General features: G+C 43.3%; 1 protein-coding gene across 4 annotated transcripts in view; it reads right to left on the bottom strand.

Moving 5' to 3' along the window:
- LOC139746765 (protein slit-like) overlaps positions 1 to 20,586 on the bottom strand; it is a 737,327-nt gene that overhangs the window by 309,516 nt on the left and 407,225 nt on the right. For all 4 annotated transcript variants that reach the window (XR_011712223.1, XM_071658271.1, XM_071658273.1 and 1 more), the window contains exon 2: positions 10,240 to 10,311. Coding sequence is in view for 3 of the 4 variants with exons in the window: in XM_071658271.1 (XP_071514372.1) it covers positions 10,240 to 10,311 (72 nt within the window). In the remaining variant the exon portion in view is untranslated. The remainder of the gene's footprint in view (positions 1 to 10,239; positions 10,312 to 20,586) is intronic.

Here is a 20,586-nt window from a genome sequence, read left to right as displayed (position 1 = left end):
TGTATATTTGTGTTTGAAAAATCTTCTATAAAAAGGACAATTTAAAGAGAAATTTTTGAATCATATAAATGAAACAAATTGATATCAGTGTGTTTCTTAACGCAATAATAATATGTATATATGTCTTTGGAAACATATCTGAATATATTAAAAAATCTAAGAGCAAGAAAAAAAAATCAAGCTGAGAAATGACAATTACATTCTAATTCCTGTCAAAAAATGTGATAGACCCAAAATACGTTTGCCAATTTAGACAAAAAAAAAAAAAAAGCAATGAAATTACGAGAAAAACAAACTTATTATTATTCCAATATTTTGATCTAGTTTTTCAGCAAGAGTGGGCCCCCCCCCTGGTCACCCCCCTCCCCCAACACAACCTTTGATGTGGATGGTCCACCAGGGTCGATGGGAGAGGAGGAAAAAAAATAACTTGTTATTCTTCCATAAAAGGTTGTATGAATAGCAGGCCGTGAGAGCGATATATGTGTGGCCATTAATCCTGCAATAATATATGGATGTGGAGGCTCTATCTATACTGCTCCTATATCATGACTATATAATCTGTCCACAACTGTACTATATATAACACCACCAACAACAGAACAACAAGCAATCTACACACCAACCGCATTCACAACCAGGTTGTGATCCGAACTATACGATGACTGTACCACGGACCATGAAGACCTTACCACGGACCATGAAGACCTTACCACGGACCATGAAGACCTTATCAGGGACCATGAAGACTTTATCATGGACCATGAAGACCTTACCACGGACCATGAAGACCTTATCATGGACCATTAAGACCTTACCACGGACCATCTCACTCAGCCATCCTAATCAACTCATGGCGATCCATAAACACAACCTAGGTTGAGCCAGCCAATCTATAAGGGTGTTATTAGTATAACCATTTATCACATTGTGGTTCCACTTCGCTAATTGGTTTCAGTAGGTCTGGCAACTCACACTTTATCAAGTTCCAGTAATGCCTTTACGCATGACGTCACAATACGTTATAAAGTATCATTTTTTTTTTTCATTTGAAATATTGATCTTTATAGATCAAGGTGGTGATTGTTGTTTTGTTTCACACATGTATTCCTTTAACTATCATTCTCTCTATGGAAGGCAGATCTAACGACCAGCTTCAGTGTTTTTAAGACAGCTGTAAGTGGTTGTTCATGCAAAAGTCGCATGTTAATGTCAAAGGTAAATTGAAGAATGGAAAATAGAATATAAAAATGGCCCGGATTATCTTTTTTTTTTCACAAAAACTGGAAATGTGACCCCCCCGCAGCAGAATTTCTTATTGCCTTTATTCTGGGTTGTTCTTAATGGCCAGTGGAGACAGTTAACAAATCCAGAAGTAACTACCTATCAGTGAACTGGCACTAGAGACCAACTTATCATATCTGGTGTAGCCCCAAAGGAACCATAAGTTCCTTAACGGCGAGATTGTCTGTGTCTTACTGATTTTTACACCTTAGCTGAACGTAATTAACCACCGACACACACACCCCGACAATGATGGTCGTAAATATCCAACTAACGATCGTTTATACTTTAATCACTTGGGAGGTCGTCTGGCAAATCCTGTTAGCCCTTTAGACATGACGGTACGACCCTTGAGCACGACGGTACGAGCCTTGAGCACGACGATACGAGCCTTGAGCACGACGGTACGACCCTTGAGCACGACGATATGAGCCTTGAGCACGGCGGTACGACCTTTGAGCACGACGGTACGATATGTAAACACAACGGTACGACTCTTGAGCACAACGGTACGACCCTTGTACACAACAGTTCAACTCTTGAGAATGGCGATACGACAACTGAGCACAAAGGTATGACGTTTGAGCACGACCATACGACAACTGAGCACAAAGATACGACGCTTGAGCACGACCATACGACAACTGAGCACAAAGGTACGACGCTTGAGCATGACGCTACAACCTTGGGACATAAAATTGTGACTTTCTGGTCCCACTTGGCCCCTCAAAGTTTGTCTTCAGGGCCAGGCCATCACATCCAAAGGCTCTACCGTCGTAGGTAAGGCTCGTACCGTCGTGCTGTGGGAGGTAAGACACTCATTCAGCTCAGAACCTCCGGGGAAGCGCGGAGAACACGGTCTGAATGTTCACCTAAGGATGGGAAACACAAAGACTTTCTCCCAGTCTGACACACAAGCGACTCCATGCAAGACGTTTTCTCTGCGTAAATGACCTCGAGTTTCTCATATACAAATGGCAGTGATGCAAGATGTGGCGTGGTCACCCACGCGGACTATGACTTCTTCGTCAGTCTATGTAGGTAAGTGTTGGTGTTATCAGAATTTTACACTTGTATAAATCATGATGGTTTGGGAGGTCTTCTACCCCTACAGCTGGGTCCTGGCACCTTACCTTACCTTACGTATACCTTACGATGCTTTGGTAGGTCTTCTACACTCACAGCTGTTTCTGGTACCTTATCTTACGTATACCTACTTTGGTTTCGGAGGTCTCCTGCCCCCACACCTGCGTCTGGAAATTTACCTTACCTTACCTTACGATGGTTTCAGAGGTCTTATACCCCTAAACCATCAGAATCCAATCTTACTTTATCCCAAAAAGTGGCAGACATGCGGATAATTCCACCCTCCTGGTCATTCCATCTTCAGGTTTCCCAGCAAGATGCCCCTCTTTGTAACCTTCTGATGATTATACATCACTTTTTCTACGCCACTTGTAGCGAATATTGAACAAGTGATATTCCTCCGCACATTACAGTGGAAAATAAGACTTTCCTCAACTTCAAGGATGTTGTTTCTGGCCAGAGACGAGAGCTTTGTTCTGCACTTCCGGCGTCAAATTCAGTCTCCTGGTGTGACACGAAAACATCCTTTGTCTTACGTGGGAACGCTGGTCCAGGGAAAACATTTAGGAAAAAGCTGGAGCGTCAGGCGAACTTTCAGGAACCGACACAAATGGCCATGTGTGCGAGGAGAGGATTGGGTTGGTGGAACAGTTCTTTTGCCTGGAATGTGGGGCAAAGGGAGTTATGGTGATGGCGACAAGTTCCTCTTCTTGGTCAGGTAGATGTGAGTCGCCTTTCACACGCAAAGCCATGGCTTTAAAGCGTACAGACCACAGATGTATACAGATGGGTGACCCAACTTTTAAGGCTTGAAAGGGACCTAACGATGCGCCTTGAAGAATCACATTGTAATGATCTGGCCAAAATCTGTCGAGGAACTGATAAAACTGGACAGAACTCAACTGGTTCTACGCCTCAGTCCTCACAGCTTTCTCTACGAAAATCTAGTGACCTAAGAAGAACAACGAGCCTTACTAAACATTTCTCTTTAGTTGTAAGATGCCAAAGCTTGTGATGGGAAAACGTGTGACTCTGTACCTTGCATCAGTTCTCTCAGCAGTGAACCCTTGTGAGGTTAGCTTTGTTCTAGCTGACGAAAGAACAATTTCTCTCACTTGCATTGCTATAAATACCCACTCTATACACACACACACACACACACACACACAGGTGTGAAACTCCTTCCCTGTACAGTACAAATAAGTAATTCCAAAAACAGAAATTACAAGCATCTGAAATTCATTTACGTCAACATGATGAAGTCTTACAGCCAAACATGTAATTAATAAGTAAAAATAATAATAATAATAATAATAATAATAATAATAATAATAATAATTCCTCATAACTTTCCCAGAGACACCAAATGTTTTAATACAAAGTAATACAACAAAAAATGTTATGTCCAGTACTGCAGGTCAATACTCACACTCACTATCTATAGTTCATGACCTCTACGTGACCGAGTCCTATGTGAATTGTGCTGATAAAACCGCATTTGATTATCCAAATGAAAGGCTTAAAGACAAGCTATGAAAACAAAAACAAAAACAATGAGGGTGACATCCAGGGAACGATCACTGAACGAAAAAATCATTCCATTTTCACATAAATTTTCATATGTAGTTTGGTCAAGCACTATGGTCAAATGAACATCCATCTAAAAGGTCGTATTACTGCAAACTATTCGGCAGTTAAAATCTCCCACCAATGAGAGAACAGCTGGAGAGCCTACTTTCAGTTCTAGACCAATAAGAATCAGGTAAAAGAACTTCTAAGGGTTATATAGTCAGCTGAGAGGGCAGTTAGTTCAGGACCAGAGCTGGGCAACCAATGGCAGACTGGGAAAAGAATCTCTCGTCTACTGTGGACCAATGAGGAGACGTACGCTCTGAACCAATCAGAGGCCAGGAACGTCCCTGAACACACAGTAGTACAAGAAGCGCATTATACACGTCTCGTGAGCTGGCCAGCATCATATAAGACATGAAACCATCGATTGGAGAAAGAATTATCAACTTCAATCTTCTTTCACCGGATTCTTTCTTTAATTAACGACAGATATACTGAAGGCAGCCATGTGTTCTGGCCACCTGTCTGTTTGTCTGTCTTCCTGTCTCTCTGTCTGTCTGTCTGTCTGTGGTTCGCTTTGGATATACGTATGTGTACGTCACTCACACAGGTGTATATCTATGTCGCTCTTTGTCCCATGAGAATTCACATGAATTAGTCATTCCACCTCCTGAGTACGACTTTACGATCCTCGAACACGACGGTACGACCTCTGGGCATAATGGTTTGTGACCTTAAGAGTCAGGTCAAAGGCTAGGCCCCAGGGTCGTACCGTCGTGCTAAAGGGGTGTAGAGGGTCGTATGCAAGGGTCATACACTTGTGAAAGCAGCGTCGTCTTCAAGCAAACAACTGGGTTGGCCGTGAGCCGCCTGCCCGGTCCAGGAATTGAACATGAGCCCGCTTGGCTCACAATCAGCCACATTACCCTCTACACCACGGAGGCTCCACAAACCTCTGCATCTCTAAGCCACATTTTCATATCCTCTAACAGGCTTAATTACGGATTATTCCGGCGACCTTCCCTAAAGCAAGCTTCTAATTGCTTCATTCACCATTTGGGTAATATGAAGCTTCGCCCTTCTTCTCCCGAAACCATTTGCCAAAGGGCAGGGGAGAGGAACGTGCCTGCGGGTGTAGGGGGAGATGGATGGGGGAGAAGGGTGCCTGGTGAGGCTGCAGGCGCGAGGGGAGAGGATAGAGAAGAGGGGAGAGGCGGAGTAAGGTGATAGAAGGAGGGAAATGTAAGGGGAAGATTATAGGAAAAGTATAGAAATATGGGTGAGAGAGAGAGAGAGAGAGAGAGAGAGAGAGAGAGAGAGAGAGAGAGAGAGAGAGAGAGAGAGAGAGAGAGAGAGAGAGAGAGAGAGAGAGAGAGCAGTTCCACAACAATGCATCTCTAACCAAGAAGTCAACTTCCAGCATCGACATTCCACACCCACACAACCTGTCGACATTCCACATCCCTCTAGTCAACCAGGATCTCTACCTCCCTCCCTTACCCCCTACACAATCATGTTCACCCCCTCGGCAACATGGGGGGAAGGGGAGGCTCTGATCGTCTCTAAATCCACCAAGACTTAATCAAATGAGGCTTCAACTCTACAGAAGGAGGAGGAGGAGGAGGACCAGGTGAGCTGCACAGATGATGATGACTCTCGGTTGCCAGGTAAGACACTGACTTTGGCGGTCTTACATTGCACGTTGCCAGGTGGTATTGACACACCTCACCTGACGCTACACTTGAGTCTGACTCTTCAAGAAACTAGGTGATTAACCCCCCCCTTTCTTCCTCCCCCCTCCCCCCTCCCGGCAATACTGCGTCCTGGAGATAAAAATCCGATAATTGTGATAAACTTTGATAACTGACCTCTGTTTACGACCTGGTTACACTTAGTAATTTTCTCAAGACAGTTATTAGTAGCCATCTTTAGCCCAGATCCCATCATCCACAGCTTGTACCATCTTGAACCCTCTTACTCGCACCTCTAATCACCAGTTATCAAGGAAGGCAATTAGGAAGGTCTATTAATTGATACCTCAACGGTCGCAATTTCGGTTGGCCAAAATCGGGTGGGTTGTAACTTTAATGAGTCAAACCTCAAGGTTTGGCCAGACTAGGTCGACCTAAGTTGTAACTTTATCCGCAAGTGAGTACATTAGTGCAAATCTTTTTATCACATGATCTTCTCTGTAAAAACTGCTGTATTACTGTATCATGATGGAACTGTACCGGCTGCTGTATTACTGTATCATGATGTAACTGTACCGACTGCTGTATTACTGTATTATGAGAGAGTCGGGAGAGACTGCACTGAGGGTTGGTCACGTCCCAACACGGACGTACATAGTATCAATATTGCCACACAAGTGTCATCACAAACATGACCTTACGGTTGACCTACTTCTCTACATGACACGTGACCGGAAACATGGCTGGGATCCTTCGCTGGGATCCGACACAAGAATCCCCCAGAGTCCAGGGATACCCCAACATGGCCAAATCCCCATGAAGCTGGTTCCTTACGTACCACAAGCCTATACCCAGAAGACATATTTCTAATGTAACATAGAGAATATGATATTAATAAAAATGTGATATAGAAAGTACTCTGAAGGTATAGCTAATATATGGAATACACTGAGTGATCAAACTGTGAGTGTTAGCAGCATATAGAAGGTTAGGAACTAGTGACACAAGAGCAGGTTCAAAAGATGGGGCCCCGGGAGTGTGTATCACCACGTAACACACACACACACACACACACACACACACACACACACACACAAAGGCAACGAACTTAACAAAACAGGTATACTGTGTTGACGACACACAAACAATTAACAGATTACCTGAGGATAATTACCTGGAGCAAAAATCACTAATTCAACTGACGCCAAAATCCAATTACAGTATATCTACAAGAGCAGTAATCGCCAGGCTTATAAAATGAATCTCTACTAAAAATCCAGATAATTCTACCCCCAATCATCTCTCTTATCAAAAATATTTATTCTTAATTATCTGTAATTGCTTCTCCCACCTTATCGAGGTAGCGCCAGGAACCAACGAACAATGGCCTCATTTGCACATATGTACTTCCCAGTTGTCGTATATATAACGTATCGCAACTATACACCAGAACACTGAACAGTCTTTACGATATATACATAGATATAAAAAAAAAGAAGTCCCTCTTGCCATTTTCTAATATCTAGAATTACTTACATACTAAATATATGACGTCGACAAAAATGTTATGGAGAAAGAGGCAGCCTCACCATAGTCTCGTAAATGTGTCAAGAGCAATATAAAGATATGTAACAGATGGGCTGATGCCGCTAATAAAAACCCGAGGTTTACGACCTTGTGAAAAGTAGGATTAGGCCTTGTCATCGACCCACTCCCAGGGCATTCACAGCTCCGGGAATTTCTTTTAATTTCGATGATTTTTACGTTCTTGGATGAACGAAAATAATGTAACGTTCACTAAATATAACTAAACAACCTGACTCCATATGAAACTATCCTGTGTAATAACACTTGTAACAATCAGCAACAAATGAGAGATTTGTATTTTTCAAATACCATAGAATTTGTGCTTAGACAAAACGTCATTAGAAGGTGACATTTCTAGGGTTGTGGGTTTAAAGAATCACTTTAATTCTACCTCTTTGTTACACTGTTCATAGAATATAATCAATAATTCTATAAGATAATAAACCAGTGCTAATTATTGGTTTTAAGTGTAAGAAAATATATACTATCAAATTTAAGAAAATAGCTATCAAATTTAAGAAAATAGCTATCAAATTTCTATGTTATTTGTCAAAGATCTTCTGATTCTTTGTTGTTGAAAATCTTAAAAAAGTTGATGAATATATGTTTCTGTGGGACTGTTTTTCGATCTTTTGATATTTACCAAATGGGAAGATTTTTGGTAAAAATTCGTCATAGAGAATAAGGGATACTCAGAGTTCTTATATCCTCTTCTTGTTCCACACACCTGACCTCTTCTCTAACCTTTCTCACTGGCTCACTTCGTATAACACAGCCAAGCATAAAGAGAGCAAAGTCAGCTGTGTTAACGACGCAAGCTTAGCGTGGACGGCCCACGGGGCCTGAGTTGGTGGAGATCAACATGGCAAAGATAAACATGAAAAAAATAAAAACAAAAAAAGAGTAACTGATGATGAGAAAAGAGAAACATGAAAATTGAAAAGAAAATATGGGAGAGGGAAGGAAAAAGAGAGACGGAAAGGTTACATGAAGGATGGGAAACAAGTGATAAATGTTGAAATGGAAGGGGTAAGAGGGAAGGAGAGAAAAAGGGATAGGAAGCTAAGAAATGGTGAGAGATGAGGTTAGAACTGAAGGATAAACACGGAGAACATAGTCACAAGTGAGGGAACAGACCGCGGTGGTGTGGAGTGGGTGGATGTGGAGGAGGTGGACGTGGAGGAGGTGGAGAAGGTGGATGACATATGGAAAGCCACAATAAAAAGCTGGAAAGCAGACAAGTGCTAGCAAGTGGGGGAGTTACAACACCATTGTGGGTGTCGAGAACATCAGGCTAGTGAGGTTATAATGGGCTCGGAGAGAGAGAGAGAGGGGGGGGGGGGGGACGTCATTACCTTACGGCATCTTGTGATAAGTTAACGAGAGGGGGAGAAAAAGGAAGAGGTGGCAGATGAGAGGGAGAGGCAAATGGTAGGTAGGTAGGTGGGGGGAATGGTTGTGGTAGTACTGGTGGAGGATGTGGGTCTGGGTTGTGGATACTGAGAGTGTGGTCACTTGTGGTAACCTCAGTAAGATAATAATAATAATAATAATAATAGTAATAATAATAATAATAATAATAATAATAATAATAATAACAATAATAGTAATAATGATAATAATAATAATAACAATAATAATAATAATAATAATAATAACAATGATGATGATAATAATATCATCAATAATACTGATAATAATAATAATAATAATAATAATAATAATAATAATAATAATAATAATAATGATGATAATAACCAATATTAATAACAATGATGATAATAAATGGTTTATGGACTTAGAGAAAACATACAGGATAACAACAGTAAGGCTAGATGTCTTAACAACCATTGTAAGTCGTTTAGAATATCAACCATGGTTAAAGAAGGGGTGTGTCTGTGGGGAGGGGAGGAGGCGCTGTTGTGGATCCGAACTACAACTCTGAGACGAGGGATCTCTAGTGGCAGGAGGTGACGGCGGCGAGAATGGCTCAGTGGTTGTTACCTGACTGTCGGGTTGAGGTCAATGTGATGTTTGGAGGTGGGAGAACGAGTGTCATCAACACGTTGTACACAGGTAACGTAAGAGGTTCAGCCTGGTACACAGTCTACACCGTTCCTGGTACACAGTCTACACCGTTCCTGGTACACAGTCTACACCGTTCCTGGTACACAGTCTACACCGTTCCTGGTCACGTGTGGTGGTGGGTGGGGAGGCACTGGTGTGGTAGTGTGTGGGGAGGGACTGGTGTGGTGGTGGGTTGGGAGGCACTGGTAAGTTTGGGGAAGAATGAGAACTGTGCAGATGACCTCAACACAGGCGGGGCCGGACAGCGTAAGTACCTCACGTCTACGAAGGATGAAGACATGATATGTGGTTGTGTGGGGATGCATCCGTGGACGTGGGAGCGGACGTGACAGTAGCCCGTCGACCCTTAACCCCCCCAAAAAAAACCTACCCCATTAGCGTTCCCGCCAACAATCCTTCACATCCATCACCCAACCATTACTCTTTACCTCACTACACACATGTACATGTTCTTCACCAAGCCTCCATTATCCTCCCATCTTTCACACACAAAGATAAAAAATGCATTAAAACACCATCAGCTAAAATTCATTCCTCATCTTACCGGAGAGAACCAGAGATAAGGACGTCTTTAAGAATACATCTGATACACTCACTCCGTCACGCTGTTCCTCTTACCCTTAAAACAAAAGTCGAATCTTATAAACCATTTACCGCACTCAAAGCAAAACCAAACACGAAAGTCATTAGACCATTAAAAAAGGAACATTTGGGAAGATTTCTTTCCCACAGAGCGGGAATCAGGTTAACGAGCGAGGTGGGTAGTCTGCTGCCGGTGAGACAGAGGGAGGGAGTCAGCTGCCACTCAGAGGAATGGTATTTGTAGCTAGTGAGAGGGAAGCGGTTTACAGGAAGTGAGAGGGATGGAGCTGGAAGCTAGGAGGGAGGGAGTTTGTGATCAAAGAGAGGGAGAGAGAAAGTGTGTACTTACAGGATTCGCAACTGTGAAAGACCTCCAAGGTCTGAGTAATACACGGCCGTCAGTTCATTTCCCTGTAGGTCCCTGCAAGATAAAGACATACGAATTAGCACAGGTTACAAGGCATTATTATACACGTATATATATATATATATATATATATATATATATATATATATATATATATATATATATATATATATATACATCATCACAGGTCACCAGAGTCTACATAAGTCTCCAGGGTCAACACAGGTCACCAGGGTCAACACAGGTCACCAGGGTCAACACAGGTCACCGGGGTCAACACAGGTCACCAAACTAACAGCTGATGGTGGAGGGTAACATCCAAAATGTCTATACAGTTACACTTTTAATCTAACATGAAAGCAAATATATGTCGACAAAGGAAACGAAGCAACAAATACAGAAAATGGAAGATGGGTAAGTTATTATTACGACACCCAACTCCCCGTGTGATAAAAGTGAGACAGGAAGTGGGGTAGGCCGGAAATAGGATGGAGGAAAGAAAGGGGGTAGCGTGAGTGATGACTGGAGAACGAGAGGAGGAAGAGGGAAGAGAAAACTAGAGGAAGATAAGATGGGAAGAAGAAGCAGATGGTCGACATGAAAAAGGACAGGATGGTAAGAAAATGGAAGGTTGGAGCATGAGACAACTGGAAGGCAATAGGGCGAACGGGAAGGAGCAACACAGTAGAAAGAACAGGAAGGTATGAGGGTGGTGGAGGCATCCTGCAGTAGCAGACGTCCGCTCAGAAGCACGAACCAAGCCCTCTGAGATGCGACGCCAAATTCACGGTCTACAATTACCTACGACATTAACTACAATGATCGTCGTCTCAAGCATCTTGAACCCACATAGCTACAAGGATACTCTGGTGTGTCGACACGTAATCAGCAGACATCATGGGTAAAAACGGTTTTAATAAGCAATTAAATCCTGCTGCGAGTACACACGAGATACTTATAAAACGGGATGACCTGTCTATCTATCACATTAATATTCCGGGCAGAGGCAACAACTCGTCACATACTTGCCTCACCAAGAATCGTAAATGACCATCCTGATTATAACCTTAACTCCAGTTTAGTAATTCAGTTGTAGCGATGCTTATATCGTCCACCTGGGCTGGTACGTCAAGAGCGGCACCCGTACCTCATCCTCTTGCCTCCACACCACAAGCACGAGGGTACGACCCTCGAACACGACGATGCAACACTCAGGTGTGACTGCCTCACCTCTGACCCCCACCCTGTAAGCATAAGTACTCAGTATAAACACCCTGCATAGTGCATTACCTCACACTTTTACGAAATCACTTAAAAGAGGGTAGAAGACAGGACAGTACCCTGAGGGGCTCCACTGTTGAGAAGGCAAACACGCACCTTACCTCCAAAAACACGAAGGATTTTACGATAAAGTTCGTAAAGTGTTTAGAGCGAAAATAAGGAGGACGGGAAATATAAACTGAACCAGTAGACACTAAAAATAATAAATGGGCGATGGTTATAGAGAGGAAAAAACTAATTCACTTTCAATCCAGATTTTAAAAAGCCATCAAATTTACGTTTCAACTCAGGTCTACTGTGTACTATCCCATGTACACAAAACACGAAACTAAAGCAATGGTGGCTGGAGGTCTTGCTTTAGCGGCCCCATCTAGGAAAGAAAAATGATGGAGTAATAATCTAGAAGGAAGTAAGCAGGGGGATGATGGAGGGATGAAACTGTCTAACAGGAAGGAGGGGAAAAATGGGAGGGAGATCCGTGTGAGAGTAAAGTACGAAACGAACTAATTACGCAAGCTTTAATGGTGACTTAATTGTCAGCCTGTGGCCAGCTCCCCCGGAGTTACACTAATTACCTGCACTAATTAGGCCCAGCGACGACATCTGGACACTAATCCCAACAGCAACGGGACCAAGGGATTACCTCCCCCAGCGTCGGCGGTGCCCAGGGAGGGAGGAGGGAAGGAGGAGAGAAATCAGTAAAGGGTAATGTACGACAACGAAGGAAGATGAAGTATGATGAAGGGGAAGGAGAGGAGGAAGAAGGACTGGAGAGATACGATAAGGGAAATAAAGAGGGATAAATGAAAGAGAAAAATGATTGAGGAATGGGATGCAAATATGCTAATGTGAATAAGAGAGAGAAAGAAGATGCGCTAAGGGACAATGGCAAGAAGTGGGAAACAAAGGAAGGGAGGGAGGCGCAAGGAGAGAGGAGAGGAAGAGGGTGGAGGAGATGGGCCCCAGAGGGAGTACAGGGGAATGCATAGGAAAAACAGATAACAAAGGATCTGATGGTTCATGAGGAAGACATTGAAGTAGATGGGAAGGGCAGATAACAGAAGACCTCATGGTTTATGAGGAGGTTATCTGCTGGAAGAGAGTGCATGGGAAGGACAGATAACAGAAGACGTGATGGTCTTTGACGAGGTTTTATCTGCTGGAGGACACTACATGGGAAGGGCAGATAACAGGAGACCTGATGGTCCGTGACGAAGATATCTGCTGGAGGACAGTAACAGTATCCTCGTCCCTAATCTGCAGAGACAAGAAGCTACGTACACGATTCCTGAGCAGCTCCGAGGGGAGGATGAACAGTCTGTTCTGCTGTGGGCAGACTGCGCGGCCAAGATTCGAGCCCGAGCTAGCCAGTGCATAACTCACGCTACAGCCGAATGTTGTTCTGCAGGTATAATCTACGCCACTGGTCACGTGAGCTGTCTGAGTGTGTCCATGCCAATGTGGCCTGGATCCATGACACACGTCCAGCCGCTGCTTTCCATAGCTTCTGTGTGGGGACCAATCAGACGAGGATTGACCTTTATGATAGCTTCTCTTTCTCCTCGGAAAGCAAAGTTGTGGAATTCTATTCATTTTCTCTGTCTTTTCCTTTACAACTTTTCCAACTCTTAAGAGATAAATCTTGAAACATATGAGCTAATATTAACCTTTGTATTCTTGTTCTCATATTCTGTATTTCTTTTTTTGTTTCATATGATAGCCAGGAGAAGGGCAGGTTTTGTTCATGTCGTCTACTATGATAAAAAAATATAATCATAATTCCCTCACAGCTCTAACAAGAACGAAGCACACAGGTGCGCGCCTTAATCTAATTATCCACAACACGTTAGAACATCCTCAGGAATTCCTTTTTAGCAATATTCCACGTCACTGTTTATACACCAGTGACAGGCCAAGCCAGCAGACGACAACGGCTTGTAACTCAGCAGGAGACTACCCCAGGGGCGTGTCCACGTCTGGGGACATGACCCCTCACTGACAGGCCTCATAAGCCTCCCTCAGGCTGGTGTTGTATTTGAGTGATCTAAAAGTATGTACACCTCTGTGCAAACAGAGACGAAGCATTCCTGTGGTAGTGTGGGTGAAGAGTACACAGCTGGGAGGGTAGGTGGCGGCAAGCACAGTCCGCAAAGAGGCTCAATCAGACTGACAGTATGACTTTATACATCAAGAAATGACTTATATAATATCAGTTAACATCCTAACCCTTACGATTCCCTCGCTAACCCAGAGGTCGATCAACAAAAAATTCAAATATAAAACTGACCACGTCGGTACGATCCCTCACCAGGATGACATGACCTCTGACGCGACACTGGAGGGTCAGGTCAAAGGTCAGGTCACCATTAGAATGACATAACCTCTGACACGACCCTGGGGGGGGGGGGTGTCAGGGGACAGGTCAAGTCACCGTCCTTAAGGGTCGTATGGTCGAGCCCGAGGGTTACGCCATTACATCCGTGGTCGTCAGCATGGAGCCCTACAGACGTAGCGTCATGACGAAGTTCACAAATGTAGCGTGTGATCGACGTAGCGTCCCGTTAAGCGCGTCACACACAACATAACGACATCCATCAAAATACGACAACTCGGACGCATCCTCCTCGACAGCTGGAGCGACAGATGGTGGCAGAAGCCAAACTTTCCAACAACTTCCACCATCCTGAGTTGTGTCGAGGAATTACCCTCACATCGGAGCCATTTCCCCTCGCATCTCCGCCACGGGGGAAAAAATAACAACACACACACAGGCCTGTGAATCCTTTTACCAAGACCTTTTTGTTGCTCAAGTTACAAGTTGGTTCAAATCTTAGATGCGTTTCTTCCCCCCCACATCCTCCACCCACCTCACTCCGCATTTCAGGGTTAGAAAAAAAGATTATAGTTGGGAATTCCTCAAGCGTTCTGAATATTGGACTGTTCTCCAGAATTACCGTAAATATTACGGATATTTCTGAGGATTATATGGGCGACGTAATACATATAACGAAGGTTTCCTCAGCGTCAGTCGTTTTAATCCACTTAGTAACAGTACGACCCCTTGAGAACGACAGTACGACTCATGTCAACGAGGTTGCGACCCTTGCGGTTGATGGCCTGGCCCTGATGTGACTATCAAAGGTCAGGTCACAACAACCAAGGGTCACAACATTGTGCTTAAGCCTTGTGACGTATCGTTCAAAATGTTAGAAACATGATTAGAACGTGTTCTCATCAGGATGTGATTTCAGGCCACCGTTGTATAACATGTATATATATATATATATACATATATATATATATATATATATATATATATATATATATATATATATATATATATATATATAGAGAGAGAGAGAGAGAGAGAGAGAGAGAGAGAGAGAGAGAGAGAGAGAGAGAGAGAGAGAGAGAGAGAGAGAGAGAGACTACACTGCAAACGTGACGCGTGGTTAACTTGTGTATTCCAAGACTGTATACTGCGACATGTCAGGTGTGCGAGTGTTAGTGTCGGACGCAACCTGGGGGGGGGGGGGGGGCAGAGAACCCCCGTAACCATCGTATGGTCAGTATACGATCGTTAAAACTTCCCCGGAAGTTACAATCCCTCTCCAGACTGCCGTCCCTGCTCTAACTTCCCCCTCCTGCCCCCTAGGAGAGAGAATTAACTGAAGAAGTCTTAACCTCGAATCCTATAACCGTCTAATCAACCCATTGGACACTATAACTTACCCTCGTTTTCTATGCCCTGACTTCACAACCCTCGGTCTGGATTCCAGCAAGAGGTTCGCCTTCACAGGATCTTTAGCAGTCCTCATAGGACCTCTGGCAGTTCCCGTTCCACCTCCACAGTCTACATAGGACCATCAGCAGACCCCGTAAGACTTTCAGGGAGTTTTTGTAAGACCCTCAGGAGTCACCGAAGACCTTCTTATCATGGTTCTCAAGAGTCAAGTCCTGGAGCACAAAGCTTGCAAATGGTAACGCGGGTCTTTCTGAAGCCAGACGAAGAAATGGTTGCGTCTCCAGAGATCGCATGTGTAACTCATGCATTCGAAGATTCCCACTGGGTCATCAGTCTTAGGAAGTCCCTCATTTTTTTCTCGGCTTTCTTCGCATCGGTTGCAACTGTTTCCGTATAATCTCGCTCGTTTTTATTAAATGGTCATCCACGTAAGTACTGTCCTATGTCAGGTGGGAGGCGGGGAAACACTGGAGGCAAATCTAAATCTCGTCTTTGGAAAGGAAGGGAAACGTTTTTGGTTCTTTTTCATGTTTGTTCAGAATCTGTTTACTCCGCCCAGTGACAAGTTACAGATATTTACAAACAAAATATTGATAATCTTATAGAGAGACGTGAGACTAAAATGACTTCAGTATAAGAGATAAAACTCGCTCAAGGAGAACGCGTTAAACTAGTCTATATCTGCCACTTTATCATTAATGACAAAAAGTAAGTTAACATTGGTATTAGACTTAATGACGGTCTCTGATGTAGAAAGTGACGATGAGGAAGATACGAGACCATGATGGAGGAGGTGGCTATCCGGGACACAGACTCGCCCACCTACGGACAGACAGACGGACGGACGGACATAAACACACACACAGACAGTCATACAGACGGATGGGAGCTTTCCACAGCTTACTTCTGCAGGTGAGAACCGGCGTTCATAATGACCACCAGAGCCAGACGATGCTTCTGAACCCTGCGAGATGACATGCTTACGATCATATCACTTCATGTATGCAAATTATAATGAGGAAGATGTGTATCAAACATACCCTTAGTACTATATTAACTGATCATGTAACATTACTCTCAGGTTCTAACCTAACCAAACATAAGGCTAACTCATTCTGAAACCTAACCTAACCTAACCTAACCTAACCTAACCTAACCTAACCTCAGTCAAAACATCCTTAGCTTCACCCACATGATGCTGGGTAGTGTGCTACCTTGAGGGATGACCGTCTGTTCCTTGACCAGGTCAGAGGTCACACCAGCCTACCCAAGCGGTCCTAACATCGTCTTCCAATCCTTCACATTTATATATATACACAGGTGCCGTGCCTGGCCTTCCTCCCAGCCCTAGCCGAAAGCCACTTCTCTCAGCACCTCCGCAGTAATCACCCCACAGTCATACAGGCGGTGCGACTGTTTACAAACTTCCTACCGTTCGTTACGCTGTAATTACAACACTTCCGCCAGGAGGCAGCTGTTCCTCGCGGCTCAATCGTTATTTCAACACCTCTTTGATCTTCTGATCTCTTGAGCAGGACGGTACGTTCCTTGATCACAACGGTACGACCCAGGACGTTCAGCAAGCACGATGGTACGTTCCTCAAGTACGAAGGTACGACCCTTGGGTACGATGGCATCCGATCCTCAATGATGGAGTCAAAGCCCATAATACCAAGGGTCGTAATGTCGTATCCAAGAGATAAAATACACTGGGAATAAACATACATCCCTCAAGTATCTCTGAGTATAAGTGATCAGCCTGCGGGGGTCTGCAGACTGCCATCTCGAACAGCCTGAATGATCAGAGAAGCTTGAGAATGGCTTTAGTCCCTGAACACAGATGAGCAGGTAGGGAAAAGCTTACACAATCAACGTATGGTGGAGGCAAAGGTAACAACTCTACAAATCATTGAAACAGATCAAGTATTGTATCTAATTCTAAACTTCTAAGACAAAAATAACTTTTTCTCAGCCAGTCGTATTTTTCAACATTTGTGAATCTATGCGACGGTCACATTACTCTCTGTCTCTTGTCTGTAACGTGTATCCTGCTTCTTAACTCTGGCAAACCTAACAGCGTAGCGAGATACAGAAAACGCTAAGTGAGCGTGAGAAGATGGACTTCCAGTACAGGAAAAGTGCGAGTAAGGGCGAGTGGAAAGGATTATTCGAGTTGGGTGAGTGTGACTTACAGAGGACATGAGTAAGGTGAGGAGTGAGTGAGAGAGGGAAGCATTAGGTAGAGTGTAGTAAGATGCAACATAAGTGAAGAGATAGCGAACACATCAAAGCAGCGAGGAGATGAGGTCACGAGTGTGAAACTCTGCGAGTATGTAAAGACGCAAGTGTGAAAGGCTGCGAGTATGAGCAGGCTGGAGTAAAGCGAGGGGCCCCGCCACTATACAGGAGCGCGAGTATGTAACATGTAGCGAGTTAAAGCTGGTCACAGGAAGAGGGAGAAAGAGGAGCAGTGGGTGAGGATGCTATCGCGTGCATCGCTCGCTCTATCACCCCGACAGATGCCAGTCTTGCCGACTAATTTGCATACTCAAATTAAACGATGACTGATGAAATGATACCAATCTAGCGACGGATCAAATATGGAAGCAGCTCGCGCGCCCCCAGCAGACTTACGCTAAATTACACTAACTTGTCTTAATGAAAACACTGTTGGGGTGTGGATCTACTGGGTCGAGGAGGAGGAGGAGGAGGAGGAGGAGGAGGGGAGGCTGAAGACCATGACAACATTCTCTCGAGGTAACTGTGACAGATGGTGACAGGTTCGCCCACATCCGACGGTATCATAGTTACCATACCATTCCCAGTGTCTTTTTTTTTGGCTATGTATGACCTTGTACAATCCAAGCAGTTGAAGAACATTCTAAGTTCAAGTCGAAAATGTCAATATATTGTTCCTCGTAACAACAGTTGTATCTCACATTTCCCACAACTAACTGCAACAACGGATCCAGTTTTCCACCCAATTCCCGTTTTCCTAAGCTAACCAAGTATGAACAAGATCGTTTCCTCTGTGTGTTCCCCTGACTTACCCATCATCTGAATTACCAATACCATTTACTCCTGCATCCTCGTATCCACATTCCTTTTTACAGAACGCGTCCCTCAACGTATACGTCCAGTTAACAGCCAATTTCTCTTCCCTACGAACCACCCAGGTCCTTTCCCGTCTCTCCCAGGACAACCCTTCCACACCAGGCAATAATCTGAGGTGACGCGACCAGCAGAAGCTGTTTACATCCATGGCCTTTAACTGTCTGGGATACAGAGTCTCGAAATGGTAAAGTGGCGGGAGGGGAGTATGGACCAGTTCACACGGTGTATATACTGTTACTAGGATCATAAAACTCGGCTATGAGATGCCTGGAGCAAGATGTTTATTCATTCTTTACGAGGCGATAAAAAATAAATGAAGGAAAGAGCCTGTTATGTACGACAAGGCATTTAAGATTTAACATAATCATATCAAAAACGCAACTATCCCTAGTCTATCAAATAAACGTTAACACAATACAGTAATCATACAATAGGCTGATCGCAAGATCCTACAATACTGTAGCTTTTAAAATACAGTCAGCTATGATCAAATAAATCTACCTTCTACAAGACTTTAAACACCACTACATCGCCGGAGTAAGTACCTGTACGTTCACAACAGACCATAATCTACCAAAAACGCCACTCGTGCCAACGTTTCAAATCTAAACGCGACAGAAAAAAAAAAAAGGTTTGTTTAGTTCACGTTCTGCCTTTAGGTGTCGCGGGCGAGGAGGTGCTCATTCCCTCCCCACAGGTGTAGCGCTGTCGTGTTGTGGTGACCAGGCCAGCCGGGGGTTCTTGCTGTTGTTGTTGTTGTTGCTGATCTTAATCCTCAGCCACCGATTTTTTTTTTAACGTTCAACGTCAGGGGAAAATCTCACCCAACACCCATCTTCTATAACAGCTTTACCCCCATCTATGTGACGGTACGACCTCTAGGTATGATGGGGTCGTACCGTCATGCTCAAAGGTCGTACAGTCGTGCTCAAAGGTCCCACCGTCGTGTTCAAAGGTCGTACAGTCGTGTTCAAAGGTCGTACCGTCGTGCTCAAAGGTGGTACAGTCGTGCTCAAAGGTCGTCTCGTCGTGCTTACAAGGTTATTTAAAGGTTACAACGATGGTTTTACAAATTCATGGCCTTTAAAGACGTGTCGAATTACATCGTAAATGATAATGACGTGTTATGGATGTTAGATAATCATAAGAACATTTTGAAAAGATGAATTACTGGTTGACCTGACATGACCTGACCAGACGAATGACACTACAGTCGTAACCTTGTACAGTAATTATCCCGAAACTGTCACAATTTTCAACTAACACAAAAAGCTTTTTAGAAGCTGGCATTTTCAAATTATGAATTTCACAATGAATAACATTTTGTTACATAAATATATTCAAACGAGACAACAAATCATAAACTAACACTGAGTTAAATATTTGTGTTGTGCAACACACAAGGTAAGGGTGTTTGCACCTAATGACATGTTCCATTCGAGATATTTAATGACAATTTGCAAGCTAACATGTGTATGGCACTTTATATAATAATGCAACAATAAAGCCAAATGTTGTTACTTTCTTTTACTTAGATAACTGATACTTAGATAACGAACATGAAAATAGATTACTTATATCTCAACATATAAGTATCAGAAGAAACATCTCTATGATCAACACTGTAACAACTCAAAGTACAGGAAGCTGAATACATAATGCACTACATAAACTACAAAATATATATTTCCATTTCATAATCAGTCCCAAGGCAGCCCTTTGAACTTTACATTTTATTTTACAAGTATTCAGTAAATGACAAAACTTAACCGGTTTTAAAAAGTGAGCAGTGTGCACTATACTGAAATTAATTCAGCACGAGAAATGAAAGTAATTTACGTGTATTTTTGTTTCAGACATTGCCATGAGAGAGCCCAGTATTGTAACATCAATCTGCTTCATTTTAACTTTTCTTACAACAAGCACGACACCAATTAATCATATCTCTTACAGACACAGTTTATTTATCTCATCCCTTGTTGCATAGAATCATAGTTGTAAATTCGTGATCATACCTTACTGCTTTCGATTTACTTCTTATATAATAATGATTTTCAAGAATAATTTACTGTAACCCATATAATGAGGAAGTAACAGTCGACACACTGCAATGAACGAACATGCAAATGATCTCGATGAGTTATATTCTTAGTGAGAGTTTATGAAGGTGTCATAAGATTTCCCGGCTG

Source organism: Panulirus ornatus, chromosome 66 (genome assembly GCF_036320965.1).
Source record: "Panulirus ornatus isolate Po-2019 chromosome 66, ASM3632096v1, whole genome shotgun sequence".
Taxonomy (NCBI): Eukaryota; Metazoa; Arthropoda; class Malacostraca; order Decapoda; family Palinuridae; genus Panulirus; species Panulirus ornatus.
This window is presented reverse-complemented; position numbering and strand designations above follow the sequence as displayed.